The sequence below is a fragment of the Carassius carassius genome, chromosome 20, assembly GCF_963082965.1.
Source record: "Carassius carassius chromosome 20, fCarCar2.1, whole genome shotgun sequence".
NCBI classification, from domain to species: Eukaryota; Metazoa; Chordata; class Actinopteri; order Cypriniformes; family Cyprinidae; genus Carassius; species Carassius carassius.
The window spans coordinates 18,396,335-18,423,338 of NC_081774.1; the positions used below are offsets into that span (position 1 = coordinate 18,396,335).

Here is a 27,004-nt window from a genome sequence, read left to right on the forward strand (position 1 = left end):
AACATGTGCATTAGCAAGCCGCATCTCATTTAGGCCCATTTCTCATCTTGTTTATTCAGGGCCAACCTGATTACGGCCAGAGATCTGAGCCACTTGCTTATCTCAGCCCATGCACTTGTGTGCACACACGAGCCCCTCGCAGTCATTAGAACTTCAGTCGAGTCCTTGAGAGCATCAACATGGCGAGCACGTTTGCACATTATAAATGCATGCACATCTGGGTGGGGGTGTTGTCAGAAAGGGGGAGGAGGAGGAGAAGGTGATGGAGGGAGAGGAAAGATAACAGCAGGCAGGATTCGGTGGAAGGGAATGGAGAGAGATGCCAACCTTGAATCAGATCCCTCCAGGATTCTGTCTGCATGGTCTCCGATGACTTCTTGTCGCAGATAGTAGAGCATGCGGACCCGCAGCAGCACTCTGTCAGAGAGAGAAAGAGCAGGAGGGACAAAAACAAAAAACAAAGATGAGTTGGGGTTAATGGAGTGACACTGAACGAAAGGAAGGATAAAGGCAAAGGGAAGGGGAGAAGGCAGAAAACAAAAGAGTGAGTAAGTTTGGCCAGCTCTGAGCTGTGCCAGCAGCAGTAGCAGCGGCAGCAGCAGATCTTTGGCATGTGCCATGGCTCATCCATCATGCTGCCAGGGCTGATTAGCCACGCTGTGCGGCAGCCTCCACGCCTGACAGATGGCTGCACATAATCACCTCTGTGTGTGCCGCCTTTCACCCGCTTCCAACAGGTCTGCCTGGCACCTGGCCTGGCACCGCGCCGCTGCGCTTGGGGAGCCACCCGTACCCACCCTCACCCCCCTCCTACACACATACGCACTCCAGCACCTTCATCCTCTCATTTTCATTTCCTTCCTTATGCTGTTAGGGAAGTTGGGGAGGTGCTAACGGGACGCCTCCAAAGTACAGAGGCAGAAGTTTGCAGTGCAGCAAGCAGATGGTTGGCAGTCTAAGCACCTCACATTTATCGTCTTGTAATGTTTCCTCAGCTGTTGCTCTGTTCCCCTTTTCTGGATGCACATCAGAGCCAGCAGTGTAAACCGTGTTTTGCTTTCTCTCGCTCCGTCACTGTCTAGTGTAAGGCAGGATACAACAATGCTGGCCTGGCAACAGAAATTATTTATCAAATGAAACCAGAGATGCCTCAAAAAACAAAAGACACAAGCCGGAGGCACACAAGGCTTAATGGACGTGTGGGGCGAGAGGCGAAATCATCATGTGCAGCCTGATGAACCAAGCGATGAATTATTGAGTGATCTTAAAATCTTTTAATTTCAGAGATGAAAAAGATTCTTCATGGCCTGTCATTCATTATTTCAGGAACTTGGCAGAAGCCTTTGCCAGAAAGATGGGACTCCTTTTGCCAGATTCCCTACAGCTGGTAATTTTTTAACTGACATTCATTAGTCAAAGCTAAACTACGGAGGAGCCAAGCACTTTAATGAAACATCTGCAACACAAGGTAACAGCGCTAACTCTCTTTTGGACACATTCAGCTAACCTCACAAGTTTGCATCAATTACTTTTTCAACTTAAAAAGCTCTTCACAAGTTTTCAAATGCACCTCCTTCTGAGGATATCAGGCTTTGAAGGCAAAAGGTTACTTTCAAACAAGACGGCAGCAGAAGAACTGAGCTGGCTGTGTGAAATTTTAAACCCATGCTCTTCACTTATTGACCAGGTAATTTCCACAAACGTTCTAATCATTTGATAAAGCTTTTATTATTTTTATTATCATTATACAAAAATTGGCAGAATGATTTCCAATCATATGTCAGGTACAAACCTGAAGAGATCTAGATTATACTGATGCACCAATGTCTGATGCCAATGAAATATTTAAAGAAGTGCAAAACAAGGGACAAACATATATGATATTAACTAATACATATGTGTCCTTAAGGTGGGAAAGGGCATTCTGTGAAATGGTACATACTTGTTGCAGTGGTGTTTCAGGTGTCTCTTGTAACTGTCCTCTTGAAGGAGGATGTCAGGATTACAGTCAGCAAGCCAGTCAGCCTGTGGCATGTGAGTTTGAGCAGCCTGCGGCTTCCCCTTCTTCCCTTTACGCCCTCGGGGCACTGGAGCAGACAGTCCTAAAAACCACAGAAATGCCACTGTCAGCATCTGCCTCTTCACGCACTAAACAAAAGAAAAAAATTATGCAGTTTTTCGATTGGTTCCAGATCGACATCCTACCAGAGTGGTTGGTCAGTGTGCGGCTTTGGCCATCCTCAGTAGGGGTTATGAGGTCCCAAATGAAGCTCTTGATGTTCTCGTCTCCACGGTAGTGGAGCAGGCAGTAGGCCAGGAGTGCACGGCAGATGGTCTCTACGTCTCGCTCCCTCAGTGGGCGCTTAAAGCGTCCATGGGACAGGATGTCACCCCAGCGGCCCCAGCTATGCACAACAGAAGAGAAGTTAGCCAGAGCAAATATAGCATGTGAAAACTTCAGTTTGTGTCCTTTCAGTTATTTAAATTCAAGCCTTTTTGAACTACAGCTGTTTGGTTTTGTAATGAAGCTAGGGGGAAAAAAAGTCACTGACAAGACTAGTTCAACTAATTCATAAAAGAGCATTTGTAGTGTCTGGGGGAAAATAAACTAGCACAGTGTCAAGATCGTTCAAGTATAATATTACTCTTCAGTTGTGCCACAAACTGGAGGAGGAGGGGTGGCACCACTGCATTGCTGGCATGGTACATGACCATGAGGAGACCCAATGCCCTTGTTATTTGATGGAGTGCTCAAGCGCACTCTAAGCACAGGCCTAAAGGGCTTTTTGGGGAAAAAGGTGGGGGGGGGGGTCTGCTCTGATTTCACAGCCCTACACTGCTTCTCCAAAAAAAAAAAAAAAAAAAAAAAAAAACATCAGAAGAGACAAAGCCCTCAGACTTGATGGATCTAATTTGCCGTATAGCCCAGGGGTCTAGACGTGTCTGACTGGAAAAAAATATATATATAAATAAAAATACTGGTCAGACATGGTGCATGCAGCCAGCCATGATTAGTGCTGAGTGCACTGAGGCCTGGCGCTTAATTAACTGTTTGCATTAGACAGCGCCGTGTCTGCCACTGCCCCGGGACAAGCAAGCGTGACAAACTCGGCCACTGCACTGGTGGGTTGTGAGCTACCAGATATTCTCATTCCAAATGGAAAACAAGACGAGACAAGGGGAATTTGGATGATGATAAAAACAAAGCAGGAAGCTGAATATCCTGTCTCATGGCGCTGGGATGGACTTCCTGCTAAAGCTGTTTTCCATTGCGAGCTACGATTAAGGGAAATAGAGATCTATTGATGTTTTCAACAAATATGGACTGAAAAAGGCTGCATAGAATTAGTTGGCAGCAATAATTGTAACTTCTATGTGGGAAATGCGTGGGGATTTCTTCTCTTCCAATGGGGGTGCATCGTTGCCCTTTAGGGTCATGTATAGTTGGTGCACTCAAAGCAGCTTTCGAGGAGAAAAAAAAAACATCTGCTAAATGGCAACTAATTATAGGGATAGGCCCTAGGGACTGCTCAAGTGCAAGATGGTGATTTAGCACAATTTCAGGCTAAAGCAGCCCACTAAAAAGGAGTACAAAGCTGTTAAAACCAACAACAACACTTTAATATGACCATTTCCAGACTGCACTCACCCATACACCAGCAGGTTCTTCTCCACTCTGAAGCACTCACTGCGGGGGTACCCCTGGGTTCGGTCCTGGGGCCTCCGTGGTTTCTGAATGGGCTTATCCTCAGAGTCACTCTCAAGCTCTGAGTACTCCATCAAATCATCCTCCTTCATAGAACTGTAGTGCCGAGTCTGCTTCCGGACCCGAGGAGTGTCAATCACCAGAGTATTCTGACAAGAGATACAATCTGGGATTAGAATGCTCTTTCAAGGGTTTAAGACAGCAGAAAAGGTTTGTGCATGATTAGCACTTTTTTAGTACTATATACGATATAGGTGGCTACTAGACAGCAAGATTGAAGACCTCTGCTCAAGGACAAATGCTGAAAATACTGAGGTAGAGCATTTTAATTTAGATATAACATGGAATTTCCCTTCAAGCTGATATAAGCTGCTTAGCGCTTCCAATTCTCCTGAGTGCAAAGAACAGTGGTAATTACAGAAAATGCTTCCCATGGCCAAATTAAAACAATTTTGCATTTTCTAAATTACGGCTACATTCCACGCACTGTTAGCCTGGGAAAATCAGCCTCATTAATTATGCCCAGATAGCATATTTATGAGGAGTGACACCACAGAGCGTGGTGGAAACCATCCAGATTTGGATTCACACCATTTTCAGTGTTCAATTGTCAGACAGAATTATGAGAATGATACCTGTCAAAAGATGCTATTGCATGACCCCAACATTAATGAAACAATGAACAATAGTCCGCTGTAAATGCTCCACACGATTACCCAAGAGAGAGGTGCTACAGATCAGTGCCTCACTTCATGCAGCATCTCCTGTGAAGCATTTCACAGCACAAGAGACCTCCTTTTCACCATTAAGTTGCAGCTTACCCTGCCGTTGATCACATCCAGGTCCAGCTCTGCTTTCTTTGCCCATTTCTGCCAAAAATCTGGGTCCTCCAGAGAAATGTCGCTTCTGTTCCCAGAGGCCACAAAACTTGCCTGGTAGGGAAAAAAAATTATATAAATAGTGAGATCAGAGACACTTACCCTTTAGGTTGCACTATTTTAAGAGCAAGATGAAATGGGTAGTATGCCATGTATTTAAAGGGATTATGTAAATCACATTGATGGGTAGATAAAACATTTTTTGTTAATATCATCAATACTTCAGCCATGGCAAGATTTTAAATGTCATCACCTTAGCAAACGTTGAGCCTTTGCCTTCTGATTCAATAGTAATGGTCTGTGTACGTCTCTGCAAAATTTGATCAATATCTTCTTCACAGAACTTAGATCCCTCATCCTCCTCATCCATTAGAGCACCATATGCTCCTTTCCTTAGAAGGTCCTCAATCTCCTTTTTAGAGAGCTGCTGATCCTAAAAAAAGGAGAGATTGAATGAACTTCACATAATACAGATCTTAATAAATTTACTGTTTTCATCTTGGACCTTTTATGGAGTGGACAAATTTAGGCAGACGGTAAAAAGGAAAATAAGGCAGAGTGCGCTGGAATTTAGAGGTCTTTCCACTGACTGCCAACATGAGCAAAGTATGTTTGATTAATGAACCATCTGGAACACTATTTGAGTGAAACACCAGAAAAAATGTGGCGCTGTCTGCAGTTCATACCCCATTGGCAGCATTTTCCCTCCCGCTCATCGACTGAAGCACAGCCTTGTCCAATCCTAACTTCAGACTGGCCTTGTCAAACATCTCTCTTTCGTAGGAGTTTCTGGTGATCAGGCGGTAGATCTTCACAGCCTTGCTCTGTCCTATCCGGTGGCAACGAGCTTGTGCCTGAAGGCAACAGCACAAAATGGTCACACACACACACACAGTGCCTCTGAGGACTCACATATACAAAGACACACACATCCTAGAAAACTGCTAAGGTTGCAGAAGAGTACTTTCAACTGAGTTACTAGTTGGAATGCAGCTAAAAGATGGTTTGTGAAATAAAACTGCTTGCAATGAAAGTCCAGCAGTTTCCCATCCACAGGGACCATATATGGTAAGAAACAGCCATGATTACCTGCAAGTCATTCTGAGGATTCCAGTCAGAGTCGAATATAATGCAAGTATCAGCTGCAGTTAAGTTAATACCCAGGCCTCCAGCCCTGGTGCACAGCAGGAACACAAAACGGTCAGAGTCTGGTCGTGAAAAGCGGTCAATAGCTGCCTGGCGGAAATTTCCTCGAACTCTGCCATCTATACGCTCATAAGGATACCTTGAGAACAGGAAATGGATTTTATTTAGAATTTTCTGTTAACCAATTTAGTTATTTTCTTCAGTTTCTACTAAACGTATGAGATTGCACATCAAAACACACAAGGTTTCTCTCTCAATTTGTTGGCAGTTCTATGGGCTCAGGCATCCTACCGTCTCTGGATGAGGTAGTCCTCCAGGATGTCCAGACAGCGCACCATCTGGGAAAAGATGAGCACACGGTGACCCCCAGCCTTCAGTTTGGGGAGCAGCTTGTCTATCAGCACCAGTTTTCCTGCAGCCTGGATCATGGCCTGGAGGTGAAACTCTGGGTGGTCTAAGGAGTGACTCTCCCTGAACTCCTCCATTATCTTCTCCTCGGCTCCTACAGACAGAGAAAAGAGTGAAATTTCAGTCTGGCTGACTGGAGAAATAGTAATAACCTTTGAGCATACACTTAACATATAAAAGAAATTTTCTTTTCACACAGATTTACATCAAATTCTACTGCTCACCATTGATGAGGTAGGGGTGATTACAGCACTTTCTCAGCTCCATCATGGTGTTCAGCAGGTTGGGAACATTGGATCCTCCTCCACCTCCGCCACCGCCACTTTTGGACAGGAAGGCAAAGTTCTTCTCCAAGATGGCACGGTAGTATTTCTTCTGCACATTGGTCAGCTCTACTTCAATGATGGTCTCCTCTTTTGGTGCAAGATTTTTCTCCACGTCCTCCTTTAGTCTGCGCAGCATTATAGGCTTCAGAATGCCCTGCAGTTTTTGCACCTGAAACCAGAAAGTGACATTAGAGAACATCCAGGCATCTCTGAAAATGCATCTCATAACGATTGCGATGATTTAACAATGCTGATATTCCATACCTGTTCTTCTGTTTTAAGATCTCCAAACTCCTGCATGAAGGTCGACTCGGAGGGAAACCTGTCAGGCTCCAGGAAATTAAGGAGACTGAAGAGCTCCTCCACTGTGTTTTGCAGTGGGGTTCCAGTCAGCAGGACTTTGTGTTCCTATGAAAGGTAGAGAGTCTCATTAAGTGACTGTTCTTTTCTTTAACAAAAACAAATCTAATAAAAAAAATCCACAATTTTACAGGGGATTTCAATTACTACTGGATAAGGATTTTACTTAAAAAAATAAAATAAAAATCAAATCCATATTAAGGCAATGAGACCAATTTTTGAGTTGACAATTTTTCAAAAATCAAAAATAACACAAAACGAACAAACACCTTAATTTGAAATTAGGTTATTGCCCAAGCTTGAAAATAATAAAATTCCCTGATAATTCCAGATTTTCCATCACCATGGGAACCCTGCATCCTGTACCTAGTAAAGGTTAAAGCTAGAGTAACATTTAAAGCAGGTTATTTTCAGAAACATCATGGAAGGGGAAGCACTAACCATGTCCATCATCTTTAGGCCCTCAAGCAGCTTGCAATTCCTGTTCTTGAGCCTATGAGCCTCATCAATGATCACACAGCGCCACGGCACACTCCGAAGCTCGGGGCAGTCCGTCAGGATCATCTCAAATGTGGTGATGATTGCATGGAATTTGTAGGCTCCCTTTATTACACGACCCTGGAGGAAGACAGCGTTTGGTTACAATGAAGGGCCCTTGAGAACACAACCCAATCTATAGAGTCATGTATAACCTTATGTTTGTCCTGCAAATAACTTGTGAAACATTAGCTTCAATAACTCCAAAGTTATAAAATGCATAACACATGACAAAAGTAGCATTACGTACCTGTGTGTCTCTGTAGTACATCTCGTAAGCCTGAATAGTCTTTCGGCTGGCCTGGCTACCGTGATAGACAACTACGTTTAGCTCAGTCCATGTCCTGAACTCCCTCTCCCAGTTGGGAATGGTGGAAAGAGGTGCAATCACCAGGTATGGGCCGTGGATTCCCTTCAGGTATATCTCATAGAGGAATGTGATGGACTGGATTGTTTTGCCAAGGCCCATTTCATCGGCTAAAATGCAGTTTCGTCTGAGAAGAGAAACAAAAAGTGCAATTGCACCGGTAAGAATATGAATTTTCATACAGAGGCTGCAATTCATGACGTCCTTGCATTTAAATGGTATAAAAAAAAAATGCACTTCAGTCTGTGTATTAGTGAGCAGAGCAGCTGGATGGCTAGGTAATTGTATACATACGTGTTGTACCAGTTGAAGAGCAGCCAGTTGACTCCCTCCAGCTGGTATTCCCTGAGCGCATTGCCGTTTTTATATTCTCTGGAACTCTCGGATTTCTGCCAGTCACTGGCGGGAGGTCGCTCCTGTTTCAAATAAAACAATTCCCGTTAGTGGTTTCCGTGCAACCGCAAGAACGTGGCCCTCTCCCCTCACTTGCTCAGCACTCCAAAGAGAAAATAAAGAGAGGGCTAGAGAAGTGCCAGCTCTTACCACACGCTTCGGCTCCGGCTCACGCTCCATCACTCTCTCGAACTCCTCAATCTTCCCTTGGTCGATGTCAGCTTTTAACTCCCACGTGCTGTCCTCATAGGGCAAGGAGCACCACTTCACCAGGTACAGAGTTACAGGCTGCAGGAACACATGTCAAATCAACGTTATCCAAAAGATACGTTATCAAATTTTTCTGGGGGTGGTCTGACTGACATCTTCACAGCTGTAAAATATGTACTAAGAGCTTTAATCAAAGGTAATCCATGTTGTTTTGAGAGACAGCTGCTTTGAGAACAACTGAAGTGGATGGATGAGCGAGAGAGAAGTCATACCTCTCCATTTTCATCGGTGCTTTTAGACACATCCAGAACCCTGTCCACCTCCACATAATCTGGGTTGAAGGGCTCATCATCCATCTGTCAATAAGAGTGTGATTGATTGATTGGTTGGTTAGATGGAGCATTGCAGAATTGCGGCTTCATTGCTGCTTGAGCCCCAACTACTACGAGCCTCTAAATGAGAACCTACTAGGTAGAATATTTTCAAATTTTTCTGATGTGGGTGGCATAAATTGATCTGGGAAAACCCCAATGGGTTTTGATTGAAAAGCCCTTTCGAATGTAGTGTGGAGTTGCAAACCAGAAATGAAAGTCTTGACATACATTTCAATGCAGCGGCTTGAATTACTTTAACTTGTGATCTGAAACAGGCAGCATGTGCCGAGAGATTGCGTACAACAGAGATAAGAGCCTGAAGTGAGCCATTTTATTGCCTTAACATGGATGATATTGTTCAAAAGGCCACCATAATACCAGCACAAAAACACCACTGTTGAGCATACATATTGCCGCCATTATCAGTGAAGGCCATAAAATGAGAGGGGGAAAAAAAGGAATGGAATATATATATATATATATATATATATATATATATATATATATATATATATATATATAAAAAGGACAAAATGGTGGATGACAAGGAAAATGGAGGGCTGATGCTAACCTCAGTTATGAAGTTACTCAGGGCCTGCTTGGCCTTGAACCTCTTGATCTTCTGCTGGATTCTCTTATCCTTCTCCAGCTCTTCGATGTCTGCCCAGCGACAATGCAGGTAAGAGCTGTAAAAAATGAAACAATTAAAAGTCATTTCCTGGGTTAACTCAGCAAAACTATGATCCAGAAATTAGCATGTCAGATAAACAAGACTGAGGATGTTTGTTTGTGTGGGAGCACAATAAGTAATCTTGTTCTTAATTAACAGGTAAATTAAGAGGCCATGATTCATCTGCATAGTTTTATTCATTGAGAAAATCTAATGATATACTCAGTTTAGTAGCTTGTTTGCAATACTGCAAAAAATTCCATTACTCTTTAAATCTAATAATTCTAGTTTTCTTTATTATATAAATAAGTGACATTAGATGGAAGGCATGCTATAACAGATACTCACAAGCCTTTGAATTTGACATAAAACTCATCAACTTCAACCTCTTCACCTGACGTCAACTGTAAAATAAAGAGCAGGTACATTATTCGGTGATCAAAAAGTGTGTTTGTAACATGTTTGGAGCTGTCAAATCACTAGTATGCATAACTTCCAACCATCACAAGTGTAACCCACTTCCTGTGACAAACAACACCCCTTTTAGGCAATGCTCCAAACTGTAATGCCCCAGGACAAAAGTAGCATGACAACGGAGACTTGGAGTGGATAAAAAATAAAATATAAATAAAATAAAAGAGCAATCCTCCTATTCTATTTCTTCAGCTAGTAGTACGTTGTGCGGCTGAGTCATGAATCACTTCAGCTCTTCTACCACACACAGCCCCATTCACAGGCAGCTGACCCGGGGCCTGGCTTCCTGCCAAAACCACAGCGCTTCGGCAGACGCCAAACCTACCATTTCCTCGGGCGGGAGCCCATTTGCAGCTGTGCTACTAAGAGCCATGCACGGCGTATTATTTTTGGCCAGGCTTTGTTTTGTGGTGCCGTTTCAAAGGAGTAACATTGCATGCAGCCACTGCCTGCGTCTAAGGGCCTGAGATTAATCACGCTGAGAGACAGTTTATTCTTACATGGCTTCATCTCAAGACCTTGCACCGGCTTTGCTCTGAACTGGCCAAGGCCTTCACTGGATTAATACTACTGCTGTCGGGCCGAAGACAATATCAGCCCTCTCAGGCATATTGCAGGCAATCACAGGGTCTGGGGCAGGATTTGAGACAGCTGTTAGGTGTAATCTGCCCTGATCCAGTAGACAGCAGTGGTTAAAGCTCATGTGAGAGGCTTTCAACGGCTCAGCTCACCTCTTTCTTTCCCATACGCATCCCCATGATCTTCTCCACCACAGGGCCCTCTGCATCCGGCAGCTCCTACGGCACATGTGGGAGTGAAGGACACAGAGTCAGTGTGAGAACATTCATCATGCATAACAAACAGCAGGTAACATCAGCAGTTTTCTAACTCTACTGTGGGGATTGTTAATCAGCCATCAGCATAAAAAAAATTTAACAGACGTGCCACACCCAAATGTTCAAGATAATGACCTGCTGCTCGGATGTGGTTGGAGACTTTGGTCCAGGAGAATCATCTCCATCGTCATCAGAAATTCTGAACTCCAGGTCCTCAGTGTAGCGTTTCCTCTTCACCTGCCGACTAGATCGCCTCTTCTGCAGTCAACATACACACACAAAAAGTTACACAATGGCAAAAAATAAAAATAAATAATATAATAGAAAAACACATACTTAGGCTGGGCGATATGAAAATTTTTTTAATCTCGATTTTTTCAAAATGTTTGACTGATTGTCGATATTTACGATTTTTAACTAGTAAACTTGAAAATGTAACTACAACATGATTCAACTAACTTTATTAAGCCTCCAGCTGCAGAAAATTATATTCCAAGTGTACCACACGTTTTCAGCATGATGTAAATGTTATTATTTGTAGAAAAGATGCATGAACTACAATCTTGTAAAAACGTGTCATATATATTCAGAAATAATGAGGAAAATTCTAAAAAAAAAAAAAAAAAAAAAAAAAAAAACTGACTAAAGTCAAGGCAATTCAAACGTAAAATGACTGAAGGTAACACGAGTAGATTATTATTAACCATAGGCTAAATGTTCTTTAAAACAATAAACAGCAGCTTCCAGCCTGTCACTATGACGCAAACATGAAATATCAGACAGTAGTAGTTCTTTACAGGTTTTTTTTATACCATATTAGTCGACCACCAGAAAAGTTTTCTTTGAACAATAATACCGTTATTAGATAAATGCCAAGTAAAAACTTTAGCAATGCTTACCTGAACACCATCATCTTCCTCTTCCTCCGGTGAATGTGGTGGTGTTTTCTCCACATCAGAGGTGACTGAGGGCTCTCTCTTACGCTTTGCATCTTTCTTGGTGCTGCTACTGGACTCTGAGTCAGATTTTTTAGCACTGTGGGTGAACAGGGAGGTCTGGTTAATGTAACAGTCACACCAATAAACCACAGATTTGTCTGGTTCATATGTCAAACCATTACACAATAAATAATAGTTTTAGTAAAGAACCGAATAGCAAACAACCAGTCCAAAAACTTCTTCGATGCAGACAAGCTATAATTTATATAAATGCATTAGGGAACTTGTATTTTTTTTTCAGTTTCTGTATAAAAAAAAAAAAAAAATAATAATAATATTATATGAAGAAAATTAGCCTGTTACCTTTAACAATTCACTTGAAAAAGTAAACAGCACAATTAAATGCTTTAATAAAAGCTCAACAATCAAAACAAGACGCCATAAAACCATGTATAAGTTTTACAAGAATTGAAAAACTCATTTTCGGTGTAGTTAAGATGTCATGTGAAAATGGGCAATGTTAATTCCATGTCTGTATACAAGAAAGATGGCTATCGAAAGCTTTGTACCCTTTCCCTACACTTCTTTCTCCATAATACCTTATGTTCACACGTACAGAAGAGGGGGAAAATGGATTGAGCTTCAAAGCCCTTCCCCTATTAAGTTCAGTTTCAGACACAAAAATGAGGGAATGAGAGGGAAGACTAGAACTAGTTAACTCCACGCTCTCTCCCTGCCACAGATTACACAATGCCCTGGAGGCTCTCGCACTCACTCGCTCTGGGGCCCTCCTCTCTTTTCATTCGCACGCCAAGAGCAATCAAATCGCCCTGGTAACCGGCGGTCACGTGACCCGCACCTGTTCCTCTGGCTGGACGCCACTGGCTAAAGCCATCTGCTTGCCTCAGTCAGAGTCTCTCTCTCCAACACTCCTCAAGCACCTGCAGCCACACCACTCTGTGGCTTTGGGTTTCATACTGTCACTGCTCAGCAAACACGGCCAGAAATAAGGAGGAAAAAAAAGGCACATACAAAAGGAAGAAAGAAAAAAGGAATAGGAGGGGGAAAAAAGCCACGAGAGCAGGAAGAACACTCAGTTTAGGGGGAGGGATGACAGGCTTCCTTTCGATGGCTGACCTTTATAAATCATAAAAGGCAAAGAGCTGCTATAGGATGCAGGACACACTGAAGATACACAGGCCAGAAGGGTGGGACGTGGCGCGATTAGACTGAGACTAACAGCACAGAGAGAGAGGGGCTAATTGGCATTAGTAGGGGGAAGACGCAGGCCCCGCTGCAGGTTGTATGAGCCACACCGCTCCAGTGCTGACACTCAGGAGGAGGAGAGAGGGCCAGGGGGTTAATGGGACACCTGCCGTCGCCAGTGAGATGACTCATCTTCAGCTGGACCCCCCCACGGTGCGCAGTCTAACAGCAGCTGCTCACACGTACACACACACACGACTGTTTACACTCAACAGCTCTTTTGCGGAGTCGCACAAACGTAAACACACGTACACAAAACTGCAGAGAACGAACATGCTTCGACAAGTTAAACAAAAACATGCGTCTGTGTCCTTCAAAGCGAGCAGGCTAATTAGGAACCACCAGACAAAACAAGGTCACTTTAATAATAATAATAATAAAAAAGAGACAGGATCTGAACACCCTGTTAGTCACAGAGTTGTGCTTGTGAGTGGAATCAAAGGAGGTGGTGCAATTAAAATCACACTAAAACGTGCCTGAATTATGGGTGGGGAAAGCCTAAGAGTGTGGGACTGTGAGGGAGAATGTGTGGAAAGAGGATGTGAGTGGGTGAGTTGAGATATGTGAGAGAAGGAACACAAACTGTGCCGTTGAATGAGAGGAAGGGCTAGAAAGAGACTCGGCAGAAGGATCGCAGGCATGTGATAATAGGTGGAAAAGGACAGTGTAGGCATGCAAGAGTGTGTGAAAGCGTTAGCGGCCCAGTCGAAGAGATACACAGGAAGAGTCGGGAGGAAGCAATGGCGTTGCATCTTGCGCTCTCAGAGCAGGGTCACCCGTGCTGTGGAGCCATTCAATTACTCAGCATCACTGAGAAGGCAGGTTTATTACATAAACTGAAACCACGCATAGACAAACACGACTCGTGTTTCATTGTTCTTGCAAAAAAAAAAAAAGCAAAATACAGTGCAGTTCAAAAAGTTTGGGATGTTAATGTATTTAATGTTTTTTTTTTTAAATAAAGTTTCTTATGCTGCATTTATTTGATCAAAAAACTAGAGATGTTCATTTCGGTTATTTTTCCTATCCGACAACCGATGCTCATTAAAGGCAGGGTAGGTAAAAAAAATGTATAAACAACTTTCTTCCAAATTTGTTTAAACTTTCTATATATATCAATGCATAATTAAAATGTAAGTACTCTGATAAAAAGAGTATAAAAATCGAGTGACTCTAGACCGTTTAATCTGTATTAAACACAGCTCATTATTTCCATTCGGGACGAAACATAGGATTGGCTTAGGCGACTGTCACTCTCTCGCAACCATGGCAACCACCCTTTTGCCACACATGACCTGCCCACTTGCGCGCGCACGTTTGATTTGTGGAATTCAAGAGGCACGGATCCTAGGAATACCAACACAATGGCAGAGAAAGAGCAAGCAAAATTCACAGTACCGGAGACGTTCCCTCTCGAGGCGGGAACTCAACATTACGTCAGCTAAGACGTATAAGGGAACTGAGAGCAGTGAAGATGAGCTCTGAACGGAGGAACGGCCTATGCAGTTAGTGCAGGCAAAAAAAAGGAAGACAGTAACAGTACAAGAAAAGGCAATGAACAAAAAGTCTTTGGATAAACAAAGAAATAAGACCCGAGTTAAATAACTGAGGGAACTCAAGGGGCTGAAAAGTGACTCCTTGATGGCTTTATTTCTGCTGGACAGGTAAATCTTTCTTTTTGTATTTTGATCATACATATTTTTTTGTTTATTTTTTCATGAAGCATGTGTCATTAGCACACGTAGCTGCGTAATATAGCTAACATAACATTACTTAGCGAGTCGTAGTAGAGGCTTTGGAAGGAGCCCAGAAGGGAGGGGGTGGAGTGAATGGAAATAATGAGCTGTCTTTAAAACAGTCGTGAGAGGTCTACAGACACTCGATTTTTATACTTTCTTTTTCAGAGTACTTACATTTTAATTATGTATTGATATATAAATAAAGTTTAAACAAATTTGGAAAAAAAGTTTTTATACATTTTTTACCTACTCTGCCTTTGATTATTTACCATTAACTGAAAGGATTCTTTTAAATTAGAATTGAATTGAATTACAAAGGATCAGTGTCTTTGACCCGTTAAAAATACTAACATTTGTTTCCCGGGGATTAATTTTACATGCGCAAAAAGTACCAAATAACAGAACATAAGGATTCACAGGGTCATTTTAATTTTTGTGCTCTGCGAAAGGAAAAAAGACGGCAGAAAGCGGCATCCTATTTTCCTTTAGGCTTATTTTATGCACATTTTATTGTGAATGTACACAAAGGCAAACCGTTCACAATTCCAATTAAAAGGAGTAGCTGTTTCCACTGTTAGAAGGAAAAACTCAAGTGATTGGGCTGGCGCCTCATGCGCACACACAGTTAAGCTTTGCTATCTTGACAATGCAGCCTGTTCATTATCAATAAAATAGTCGGTCAAACATACGGAAAAAAAAACAAAAAACAAAAACAAAAATACACACTGCTCAGTTTAAATATGTAGTAAAATCAGTGCCGTTAAGTGTTACACCATAACGCTGTGATGTTATGCAAAACATATTGGAACGTGAGTGAAGTACATTAAAAAGAATATATATAATTTGCCATTCAAATACATAATGAATACGGAAACATTTCAATTTATGTTGAATGAGAGACCCAATGCTGGTTTCAATTTAACTTTAGCTTAAATTAATTTGGTTTTGGCTTGTCGTTAATATTGCTATAAAAAGGCCTATTTTTAATTCTTGTTTTCTAAATACGGTGAATTTAAATCATTTGTTGTGGAGTGAGGGGAACTAAAATAGCCTAGCTATGTTTACAGTTTTTTTATGTTTGTAAACATTTCGCGTTGGCATTAGGCCTATTTCTGAATGAAATAATAAAATGCAACTTATACACAACTTATGTTTTTTTTTTCGCTCTAAAAATATTTTATAGGTGTAGCATATTTTAACCACGCAGCAAACCTTTTTAAATATTTTGATAAAATTACTGAAAATAAATAACCGTTTTTTTTTTAAACCATTTAACTGATTGTATTAATCGGTCAATTATTAACGGTCAGTTAACTGTTAACCGGTTAAAATTAACATCCCTACAAAAAACAGATTTAACAAAATTAAATATTGTGAAATATTACAGCAATTTAAACTAAGTTATCTATTTTAATCTAAAATGCAATTTAGTCCTGTGATGACAAAGAATTTTAAAACATCATTACTTCGGTCTTAATATGCTGATTTATAATCAGTGTCAGAAACAGAGCTGTGCTGCTTAAATTTTTTTTCTCATTTTTTTTTCAGGACTCTTTGAAGTTAAAAAGATGTTTATACAAAATAGAAATTGTGTTACAATACACTACTATTCAAAAGGTTTTTCTCTTTTTTAATGAAATGTATGCTTTTATTCAGCTAGGATGTGTTTAATGGATAAAGTGATAGTAAAGACTTGTATTGCTAGAAAAGACAATATATTTCTATTTTGAATAAATCCTGTTCTTTTCAACTTTTTATTAATAGAATCAAAGAAAAAAGTATCCCTGTTCCAAAAAAAAAAAAAAGGCAGCACAACAGTTTAATAAATCAACAATGATTTCTGAATGATCAAGTGACACTGAAGACTGAAGTAACGGGTGATAAATTCAGTGCTGCATCACAGAAATATATTACATTTTATAGCATATTAAAATAGGCAACCAATATTAGAAAATGCAATAATTTTTGATCAAAGAAATTTGTTTTAGAACGCAGGGGTCTTTCATGTGCATAGCATGGGGGCAGCTCTTTGTTTTAAGCAAGGGACTCTTTGATTGATGGCAATGGGAGTCTTCACATTTGTCTGTCCCCCAGAGGCTGCGCATTCAGCGTTTGGCACACTTCTCGAATCCATTCACCGCACAGTCTCACTCGCTTACTCCGAGACGGTGGCCTGTCTGATCACCAAAGCAGCGACAAGAGACTTCACAAGAACAGAAAACTCCCAAGCTCAGGTGGGACAGGTTTGCTAGTCTTAGAAGGATAAAATACACAGGGAGGACAAAGTTGGATGCTTGGCCCTTTCCTTCTGTTGTGCCATCCACCTCAATGCACTTTGTCTTTGAGGTTCAATGTCACACAGAATTAAACTATTTTCCACTGGAGCCTGGAGGGAAGACAAGGTGGAGCGCTTGTTTGAGGACAAATAAGCAAGCAGTCTGGCGTAAAGGTGCTGTAGTTAGACTCGTGAGCAAACAGGCATGCTGGTCCCGCAAGCAAAGATCTTTGAGTACACACATTGCAGCACTTCCTATGCAACCACGACTGTTGTGGTTTTCGTATCTGAGTGCACAGGATGTAGCTAAGATAATCTGCGAAAGAGAAAAAGAGACTTCGACATGAGATGGAAATCAAAGGGTCGGCGGAACTGCCCACCCAGGTTAGGTGGTTATGCAGTAAGAAAACAACCCCACTGACTAAAATGGGGGCTTTGCTGTAGTTGCTTGGGAACCTGCCAATAAATTGAAGGCGAGAGGTGTGTATTTGCAATGCAAAACAGTCTTCACATGGGGTGCGGGGGGGGTGGAGGGAGCACCGCATGCAATGCAGTGCTGAGGAGGGATCTTTCTGAAGTGTTTGATGGCTGTGTGTGTGTGTGTGTGTGTGTGTGTGTGTATATATATGGAAAACAAACCTGGGCTCACAGACGCTCAACATTTTACCCTAGGTGCGGCCTGAGAATGACTATTTATAGTTGTGCTTTGTCAGATAAGAACGCCAACAGACACAAGGCCAAGACTTTTAACGTCCAACCTAGTTTCCTGTACTCCACTTGCATGAAAAGAGTAACTAAACAAGGAAAACGTTAAAAGAGCTGATAAGACAAACAAATGAAGACGGGGGAAAGGAAATGAATGACACTCACATCAAATGTAAGATGTGCTATATGTAGCCCACTTTTGGAGAAATGGGGCCACACAGTTTAAAAACTATCCACAGGGGCACAGCACCACACATCCAGCTCTGTAGCGGATTTGGTCAAATTCAGGCCGGCATGATTAATGAGACAGCATTGTGGACTAACTAGCATTAGGTGCCATTTTGAATTGAGACGTCCCCCTCCTCTTTTCCTTTTTCAAAAACACACACACTTTCGTGCCTCCTCCCCCTTCAAATGACCTACTGCTCTGGCACTGTGCTGCAGATGCGCTTGCTGTGGCCCAGCCCTTATCCTCCGGATGAAAGGGACGCAATGGTGGAGTGACGGGGCTTCAGATGGGTGGGGCGGGGGTGGGCATTGGAAGAGGAGGTGGTTAAGGGGGAAGGCTGACACATTCCTTAGCCGGATCATGTTACTACCTCCGCTAAAGAAAAAATGGCCATGCAACTATGCTCTGTATATTCAGGATGGATGCATATTCTCTCTTTTCTGAGCGGGATGGGGGTTGAAAGAAAAAAGGAAGGGAGCAACATTTAAATGTAATAAGCAGAATTATTGTGAACTATCCAGAAGAGAGATGGTATGATAGTATACGGTTTTAAGTAGCGTTAATAAATTATAAACTGACTAATGACTTCTTAACAGAACAAATGATCAGCAAAGATGAGATGCGATTATCTTTTTTAAAGGCCTCTATATTAAGTTCAGGCAACTAGCGAAGGTTTTTATCAGAAAGGTGTCATGTTTGTGGTTTAGCGCTTGCAATAAAAAAAAAACAAAAAAAAAACTAAAGCAAGTCTTTGACAATATTAATTTCCATGTTCTCTCAAAGAGGTTATAAAACAGAACAACACCTCTGAACTTACTGAACTCTGATAAAGCACCATCAGCTTGTACCAGACCTAGAAAACAACTCATACTAAACATATTTACAGTTCAATGAACCAGATGATCACATGAGGTTTTGTGACTCCATCCAGTACACGAGTAAGCACCTACAGTAAATATGGAGATTTTCATTTGGAAGCTCGAGTAAATATGGGGAACATTTAGAACATTTAAATGCTGATATAACTTTAGATATGACTTTTTAAAGACTACAGGAGCCTCAGATTTTACATACCTGGGTTTTTTGGAGCTCTTAGGCTTCGGGGTGGCAGTCTTCACTTTTTTCTCCTTAGGTTCTTTGGGTGTCTTGGGAGTCTTCGGGGTTTTGGGAGTCTTGGGCTCTTTCGGTTCCTTGGGCTCCTTCTCCTTTGGTTTCTTTTTGCTCTTCTTTTCAATGACAGACTGTTCCATGGGAGTCATAAGAGAGTCTCCCTCATTTATCAGAGAAGTCGCCTCTCCTCCAGCCTCACCGCTGATGTTGTTACCCTCCTGGCCTTCACTCGTCTTGTCTTTCTTCTTTTTCTTCTTTTTTGGCTTGAGCTTGCTCTCCGTCTGCTGTATGTCACAGTTGGCTGGTTGGAGGTTTGGGCCCGAGGCAGGTGTCATCTCCAGGGAAGGGTCTGATGGAGAATGCTGATGATGAGGAGAGAGAGACAGGAGCTGTTAGTACCAAAAGAAGAAATATAACCAAGGCAGGAGACACAACTAGAGGATTTCTTTTTTGCATTTTTGCATATCTCACATCCATAGAGAAGCTGAACAAAGATCATTGCATCGCTGCTTCTTTACATCAATCAACACCAGATACATTTAAGGTGTTTTTTTAAACCACCCAGAAAAGCTAGGATAAGTTGGGAAAAGTGAATAAACATCTTCACATTTTCATGGGCTCAAACAGCTGTCCCTGCTGCTGTTAGCCCTTGAGGCATGCCATATTACTTGACAGGTTTGATTCCCTTTGCTCCCATTAGTGCCAATGTTAGCTGTAGCTTGGCAGTGTTAATGTAGCAACGGTTTTGCCTTTTTTCTTGCAGTTATCTCCGTCCCCCTCTCCATCCGTGGCAAAGACAGACTGACAGAAAATATGTTGGCAGCTGTGCCAAGTGTCCAGCTTCCCACAGTCCCTGCAGCAGATGGGACTGAGGCATTCTGACACTAATAAATTATATCTATACTTCATAACGTTTTAGACGTCAGCAAATTTAATGCAATATGCTACAGCTTTCGAAGGGCATATACACAAAAAACTGGCCTGGTGAAAGCAGTTTCCATCCTGGCAAATCAGGAAGAATATTGTGTATTCTTTAGAAGCCATGTGTTGATTCTACTCTAGAGTTTTACTTTATACCATGCACTTTGCTTTTAAAACAAAAGACTTCGTAAACCACATCATTGTGGTGATGAAATGCATATTTCCTGTAAACAACAGTATGAGAAATAAGGGTGCACCCATGCATGCCAAACAGTGGCAAGGTCACAGAAAATACCCAACACCAGTTCAACGGTGATCATTAGAGCAGCTGGAACAGCGAGCGTTTAAATGTCTCTCCCCTTGCCAGGCCTCCCCAATAATCAATTGCATGAATGACAATAGGCCTACCGCACGCCCTCTCTGCATTTCTAATTTGACAGCAGCAGTCCAGAATACAATATGTTCAATATAGGATTTCATCTCTCGGAGGGGGAGACTGACATGTCAGTTAATCTAGCAGGCAAAGTGCTCACTCGGTGAGCTAAATACTCCCTGAAGGAGCACTGGGCTTTGGCTCAGCACGGCAGGCTTTTTGCAGGGCGAACCTGTGAGTTAACACCCAATTCATCTGATGAAAAGCTGGCTCCCAGACACAGGGCCTAACTCTTGCTAAACTTTATCTTCAAGATTCATTGCTCACTGCTGTTGAACTTCAGTCTGCTTCTGGCTGCTCTGCCTCATCTAAATGAGCTACAAATTTATGGCACTGCAACACTTAGATACTTACGAGCAGCTAACTACTCCAAATAAAACTCCCACGGAATAAAACCGCTTGAGGATGCCAAAGTATAGCAAAAGCTTCCTATCTCTGTGTCACATGAACTTATAAGGCTCTGAGGCTGTACCAACCTTTAAAAATGGACAACGATGGCAATTTAGGGCTTAACATATCAAAAAGCCAGACAGGAGTTACTAGAACATTTATGCACTTGCCATTTTACCCATTCTGTGTTGCAACTTCCTTTTACAACATTTGGTTTGCGCAAATTAACAACAGCAAGTGCAAGCATACAATCGTACCCTCCTGACTATATGCTGAATATTTAGGAAGTACTGCTTTGCTTGTGTCTGACCCAGAGAGAGAGCGAAACCACTAAGATGGCAGGAAGTTGCTGTCAGCAGAGAGTCTCAGGAGGCTGGCACCTTGCATGAAGTGTTAAACAGGAAATAAAGGAATCATAAACATGGCATGCATGCATTCCCATCCGCACTTCTATTTTAGTTCTTAAAGCCCAGTGTGATGATATGAACACTAGCACTTGGTACCAGTTTGAATGGAGCCACAATGAAGAGTCTGTTCTGTGATGAAGCACTGCTCTTCTTAAAGGTCACAGTCTCATTTATTTCTCATCAAACATTTAAATATCTCACGAATGACATGGCTCTGGAGTTTAATAGCACGAGAGGTGAATGCTGTATGTTCGGAGCGGAGAAAATAGGGTCTATATTTCTTTGATATGTTTGTGTACAAGAAAGTGACCAGCACATGACTAACTTAATGCCAATTTATGTTCCTGCTCAAATATATATTTTTTAAAACCATTGCAGGTTTCAGAAATTAGATCCTGATATCAATGAATGTCGTCTCAGCTGGTCTAAAAAGTAGAGTTAAAGGGATGGTTTATCCAAAAATCTAAATTATGTCATTAATAACTCACCCTTTATATCGTTCAAAACCCGAGACCTCCGTTTATCTTCGGAACACAGTTTAAGATATTCTAGATTTAGTCAGAGAGCTCTCAGTCCCTCCATTAAAACTGTGTACGGTATACTGTCCATGTCCAGAAAGGTAAGAAAAACATCATCAAAGTAGTCCATGTGACATCAGAGGGTCAGTTAGAATTTGTTGGAAGCATCGAAAATACATTTTGGTCCAAAAACAACAAAAACTACGACTTTATTCAGCATTGTCTTCTCTTCAGTGTCTGTTGTGAGAGTGTTCAAAACAAAGCAGTTTGTGATATCCGGTTTGCGAACGAATCATTCGATGAAACCGGATCTTTTTGAACCAGTTCACCAAATCGAACTGAATCGTTTTAAACTGTTCGAATCTCTAATACGCATTAATCCACAAATGACTTAAAGTGTTTACTTTTTTAATGTGGTTGACATTCCCTCCGAGTTAAAACAAACCAATATCCAGGAGTAATTCATTTACTCAAACAGTACACTGACTTAACTGCTGTGAAGAGAGAACTGAAGATGAACACCGAGCTAAGCCAGATAATGACTCATTCACGAATCAAGAACCGGTTGCATCGGTTTTCGGCTCACCAGTAGTTCTTTCGGACAGTTCGATTCAATAAACCAGTTGAAGAAAATGGTTTACCGGTTCTTTTGCGCTCGACGTAATGGCATCAATGGTGATGATTGCCCTTGATTCAAGCCTTCAGTTTACCCGCGCTCATAACATTAGCACAGAATCAGTTCAGAATCAATCACAACAGACACGGAAGAGAAGACAATGCTGAATAAAGTCGTAGTTTTTGCTATTTTTGGACCAAAATGTATTTTCGATGCTTCAAAAAATTCTAACTGACCCTCTGATGTCTCATGGACTACTTTATGTTTTTCTAACCTTTCTGGACATGGACAGTAGACCGTACAAACAGCTTCAATGGAGGGACTGAGAGCTCTCGGACTAAATCTAAAATATCTTGAACTGTGTTCCGAAGATAAACGGAGGTCTCACGGATTTGGAACGACATGAGGGTGAGTTATTAATGACAATTTTGATTTTTGGGTGAACTATCCCTTTAAAGTCATGGTCAGTGTTGGGGGGTAAACTTCTTAAATGTAACGGAATTATGCAATTTCATTACAAAAATAAATGTAACTAATCAGTTACAATTAGGGGTGTGCAAAAAAATCGATTCACGTTTGAATCGCGATTCAAGCTTTGCCGATTCAGAATCGATTCATAGAATTTCCAAAAATCGATTCATAGATATATATATTTTTTTTTTTTTTTTTGCCGTGTTAATATTGTCCTGAAATGAGTTTAGCTCAGCATTCCTATAGATGGCGCTGCGTCGAATTCACACTGACGCCTGCACACGCTTGTCATAACAAAAGAAGAATTGCAGCAAAAGTCATTCGGCGCAAAAAATGGCAAACCTCAGAAAGAATTATTCAACCTGCTCCATCCTCACTGAAGGCGATAATTTGGGCGTATTTCGGCTTTTTTAACCTCGAGGGAAAGACGGAACTTGATAGGACTCATGCTATATGCCCGGCTTTGCAAAGCAAAAGTTAAGTATTTTGGAAACACTACAAACGTGAGAAATCACATGGTACGCCATCACCCAGAGATTAAAATTAAAGACGCGGACGAACAACAACCTGTAACTAATTTGCCCGTCAACCAACGCACTTACAACTCACTGACTTACAATCCAAAGTGATAGCTGAAGCTGCAGCACTTGAGGTAGGCTAACTATTTCTATCTTTAACAATAAAACATGTAAAATAATGTTGCAAAACTGTATTATATCACAAGTATGTGTTTAACATAATAGCTTATAATACAGATTTTATTAGCACAACCATACTGTGTGTGTGTGTGTGTGTGTGTGTGTGTGTGTGTGTGTGTGTGTGTGTGTGTGTGATGAATGTTACTTGTGGAGAGATGCACCAACAGCCTATGGGACCCTGGACCATAAAACCAGTGTTATGGGTACATTTTTTAAACTTGAGATTTATACATACACTGAACAAACTATTTGAAAATCTGGAATCTGAGGGTGCAAAAAAATCTAAATATTAAGAAAATTGCCTTTAAAGTTTTGCCTTAAAATACATTTTTGTTATATTTAAGGTAGGACATTTACAAAATATCTTCATGGATCATTATCTTTAGTTAATATCCAAATGATTTTTGTCATAAAAGAAAAATCAATAATTTTGACCCATACATGCTTTATTGGCTAATGCCACAAAAATACCTGTGTGACTTGTTTTGTGGTCCAGGGTCACATATTTCAGATGTATTCCATTGTATCTTGTAGTGGGATCGTGTTATACAAGGGATAATAACACTAAACTTGAAATTTAAACATGAGGATTATTTGTTAATTGTGATTTCTATTATGGTCTTTCACTGCAGCATGATGTGGGGCATAAGGATTATGCTGAGGTGCCCAGTGGCCCAGATGAAGGGCTAAATGATGAAGGCCCTCCTGGACCCAAAAGAAGATGTACTTCACTGGAGAGCCTGTTAGGCAAGACATTCAGTGATGCCGGTGCCGGGGTGGTCCCTAAATCCTCCAACACCAGAGCTGAGGAGGAGATGAAAAAGTACCTGGAAACCTCCCCATTATCACTCTCAGAAGACCCCCTCATCTGGTGGAGGAGCCATGAGACTGTCTTTCCCCTCCTGGCTAAGTTAGCTAAGCGCTATTTATGCATCCCTGGTACTAGTGTTGCGTCAGAAAGAGTGTTCTCAACTGCCGGAGACATAACTGCACAGCGGAGCATGCTCACTCCAGAACACGTAGACCAGCTTCTGTTTCTACAAAAGAATTTACACATTTCAGCTAGTGGTGGACCATGAACTGGTTACACACACACGCATACACCTAAATCCTTTATGTGATTCTGATACATCACACAAGTTCTGTTGAATGGACTGTATTGCCAGAGTTCTAAAAAAAAAGGGCCTAGTTTTATAAAGTTCAAAGTGCCCAGTCGAGTTCACATTTCAACAGTTAACCTAGTAGCCTACAGCACTTTAAAGCTAAATGAAACTTGAAATGTATTTGAAAGCTGGCCAAAGCTTGGCACTTTGCACTTTTTAGTTGAAAAAGTTTTTATTTTTGCATGAAGACAAAGTAAAGTAATATCAAACTACATTGAGTTTTTTGTGTTTCTTTTCTTTAAAATTGTATGTCTACAATCAATCACATAGGAAAAAGTAAACTACATTTACATACTGTGAATCGTTTTTTTTTTTTTAATCGAGAATCGTTTTGAATCGAAAATCGATTTTGAATCGAATCTTGAGCCTAAAAATCGGAATCGAATCGTGACATTTTCTGAATCGTGCACCCCTAGTTACAATTACATTGAAAAAGCGTAATTAGTTACTTATAAAAGTGTTAAGGATTACAATGGTGGCAACAACTGAATGTGTTTACAAAAACAGATTTGACTGATTTCTTTCCAAAATTGCAATGACTGCTCTATAAAAAAAAAAAAAAAAAAAAAAAAAAAAAAAAAAAAAAAAAGGATTTTAAGGTTAACCCTGCCTGCTTTAAATGTCTCAATGATTAACAGTCTAGAAAGAGAAGCAAAAATTTGAATTCTGAACAGTAATCAAAAAGTAAATCAAATGCAATCAGTTACATCTCTTTAAAGTAATTTCAATAGTTAAACAAATTTTTTACATTCTAAATAGGGTAACTTGTAATCTGTCACCAATTACATTTCCAAAGCAACCTTCCCAATACTGGTCATGATGTAAAGTAAGCACTGACAAATCTTTTCTTTTATAATGTGAAATACATCGGAGTGAAAAATTTAGGGCTGGGAACTTAGTTTAAAGCGGTTGTTGATTGTAGTTGCTGGTTTAACGGTCATTGATTGGATGGAAACAGATCTGATATTGAGTAGGGCTGTGACGGTTGCCGTGACAACCGCGTATCCGCGGTGGTCGGTTGCTACCGCGGTAGTCTACTGCCACCGGCGGTAGTGCACATGACATCACAAACTCTATAGCAAGCATAATACAAAGTTTTGTATATAAGTGTAATAACTGTAATTGTTGCAAATTCTAAGTCAATTTAACAAATTACCTCAAACACAGCGTTTCCTTTAGATTGGCAGATTTGAGCGCAGGAAAATACAGTTTATGCATTCAGCAAATTAATTTAGTGTTGGGCGATGGATCTTGTTGGGAAAGCAAATACCACACCACCGATCTGGAGTCATCTGCATTCATGTCACCCATCAGCGTTTGCACAAGTTCTCGTGATCGCAAACGCTGGCTGGTCAGGTTTGATGAGGCTTTCTCCAAACTAGCCAAATACAAACGAGACCGCGATAAATTAAGAATGGTAACAAGAAATATGGCAACCTATTTCAAAGAGCGCGCGTGCAGATGAGGAGTTAGCTACTGAGCTTGCTTGGTGGCGGAAAAGTAAACCGGACGCGTTGCGACAGGTTTAGTCTGTCTAGTGTCTATACAGGACATTTGAACTCTGTGTCAGTACCTCACTGACCGGACGGGGATTTATCATGTCGTGTTGTGCTGCATCCAGTGTAGCATCACTGATTATAATGAGTATTTTGTTGTGCTGCGTCCTCGCGTCCGTTAGACACTGTGTATTTAACGTTCTTATTCAGGCTACTTTCTTGTTTAACTGCATTGTTTCTTTGAAATTTATTTTAGTGTTTTGCAGGCGGCGTTCACTGACAGAAGTGCTCAAATAATCACGAACTGACGAGTTAAACAGGATGTGTTAGAAGAGTCAGACAGTGCTGGACTGATTTCTAGACGTGCATACATATAAATATATCCTGTATATAATATATATAAAATATATTACATGCATGCACAGTTTAAGTCAGCTTTAATCACCTTTTTTGGTAATTCCATGAATTAACTGACCACGACACCGCTTGCACAGTTTATTTCGCAGATATGAAAGGATACGCACAAAGTAAACGCGCACCGCCTTTGAGCAAAAGACCATCCGCGCTCGCTTAATTTGCACCTGATAATAAAGTGAAGTGGAGCGCGTGTCTCAAACGTTTCCTGTTCAGTCATTCTGCGACTGAATAAATTCACTTCTTGTCATGAGAAAAAGTGACAGAAGCAGCAGTTGTGAGTGGGTGGCCATCCCCGCCCCTACGTAAAATAATTTGAATACGTTAAACTGGAAAAAAATTATCGCCTTAACGAGCAAATTTTGACACTAATTATATATATATATAAAAGTTTTTTTTTTTTTTTTTTTTCAAACACAGCGCCACCGGCGGTTGTTGTTCCATGACTACCGCGGTGGTAAAAATCAGCCACCGTCACAGCCCTAATATTGAGCTTACAGCCAATTATAAGACATTGTCAGTGTTAAACA

At 41.1% G+C, this 27,004-nt stretch overlaps 1 protein-coding gene across 3 annotated transcripts in view; it reads right to left on the reverse strand.

The window, feature by feature from the left end:
• The window catches only part of LOC132096576 (chromodomain-helicase-DNA-binding protein 7-like), a 60,848-nt gene that overhangs the window by 8,769 nt on the left and 25,075 nt on the right, over nucleotides 1–27,004 (reverse strand). For all 3 annotated transcript variants that reach the window (XM_059502018.1, XM_059502019.1, XM_059502020.1), the window contains 22 exons: nucleotides 18,912–19,309; nucleotides 11,585–11,720; nucleotides 10,821–10,943; nucleotides 10,581–10,646; nucleotides 9,724–9,779; nucleotides 9,277–9,391; nucleotides 8,604–8,687; nucleotides 8,272–8,409; nucleotides 8,023–8,144; nucleotides 7,612–7,855; nucleotides 7,266–7,442; nucleotides 6,729–6,872; nucleotides 6,363–6,633; nucleotides 6,022–6,232; nucleotides 5,674–5,869; nucleotides 5,271–5,438; nucleotides 4,838–5,017; nucleotides 4,528–4,638; nucleotides 3,650–3,855; nucleotides 2,206–2,405; nucleotides 1,943–2,102; nucleotides 328–417 (listed from right to left, as the gene is read on the reverse strand). In XM_059502018.1, coding sequence (XP_059358001.1) covers nucleotides 328–417; nucleotides 1,943–2,102; nucleotides 2,206–2,405; nucleotides 3,650–3,855; nucleotides 4,528–4,638; nucleotides 4,838–5,017; nucleotides 5,271–5,438; nucleotides 5,674–5,869; nucleotides 6,022–6,232; nucleotides 6,363–6,633; nucleotides 6,729–6,872; nucleotides 7,266–7,442; nucleotides 7,612–7,855; nucleotides 8,023–8,144; nucleotides 8,272–8,409; nucleotides 8,604–8,687; nucleotides 9,277–9,391; nucleotides 9,724–9,779; nucleotides 10,581–10,646; nucleotides 10,821–10,943; nucleotides 11,585–11,720; nucleotides 18,912–19,309 — 3,596 coding nt within the window. The remainder of the gene's footprint in view (nucleotides 1–327; nucleotides 418–1,942; nucleotides 2,103–2,205; nucleotides 2,406–3,649; nucleotides 3,856–4,527; nucleotides 4,639–4,837; nucleotides 5,018–5,270; nucleotides 5,439–5,673; nucleotides 5,870–6,021; nucleotides 6,233–6,362; nucleotides 6,634–6,728; nucleotides 6,873–7,265; nucleotides 7,443–7,611; nucleotides 7,856–8,022; nucleotides 8,145–8,271; nucleotides 8,410–8,603; nucleotides 8,688–9,276; nucleotides 9,392–9,723; nucleotides 9,780–10,580; nucleotides 10,647–10,820; nucleotides 10,944–11,584; nucleotides 11,721–18,911; nucleotides 19,310–27,004) is intronic.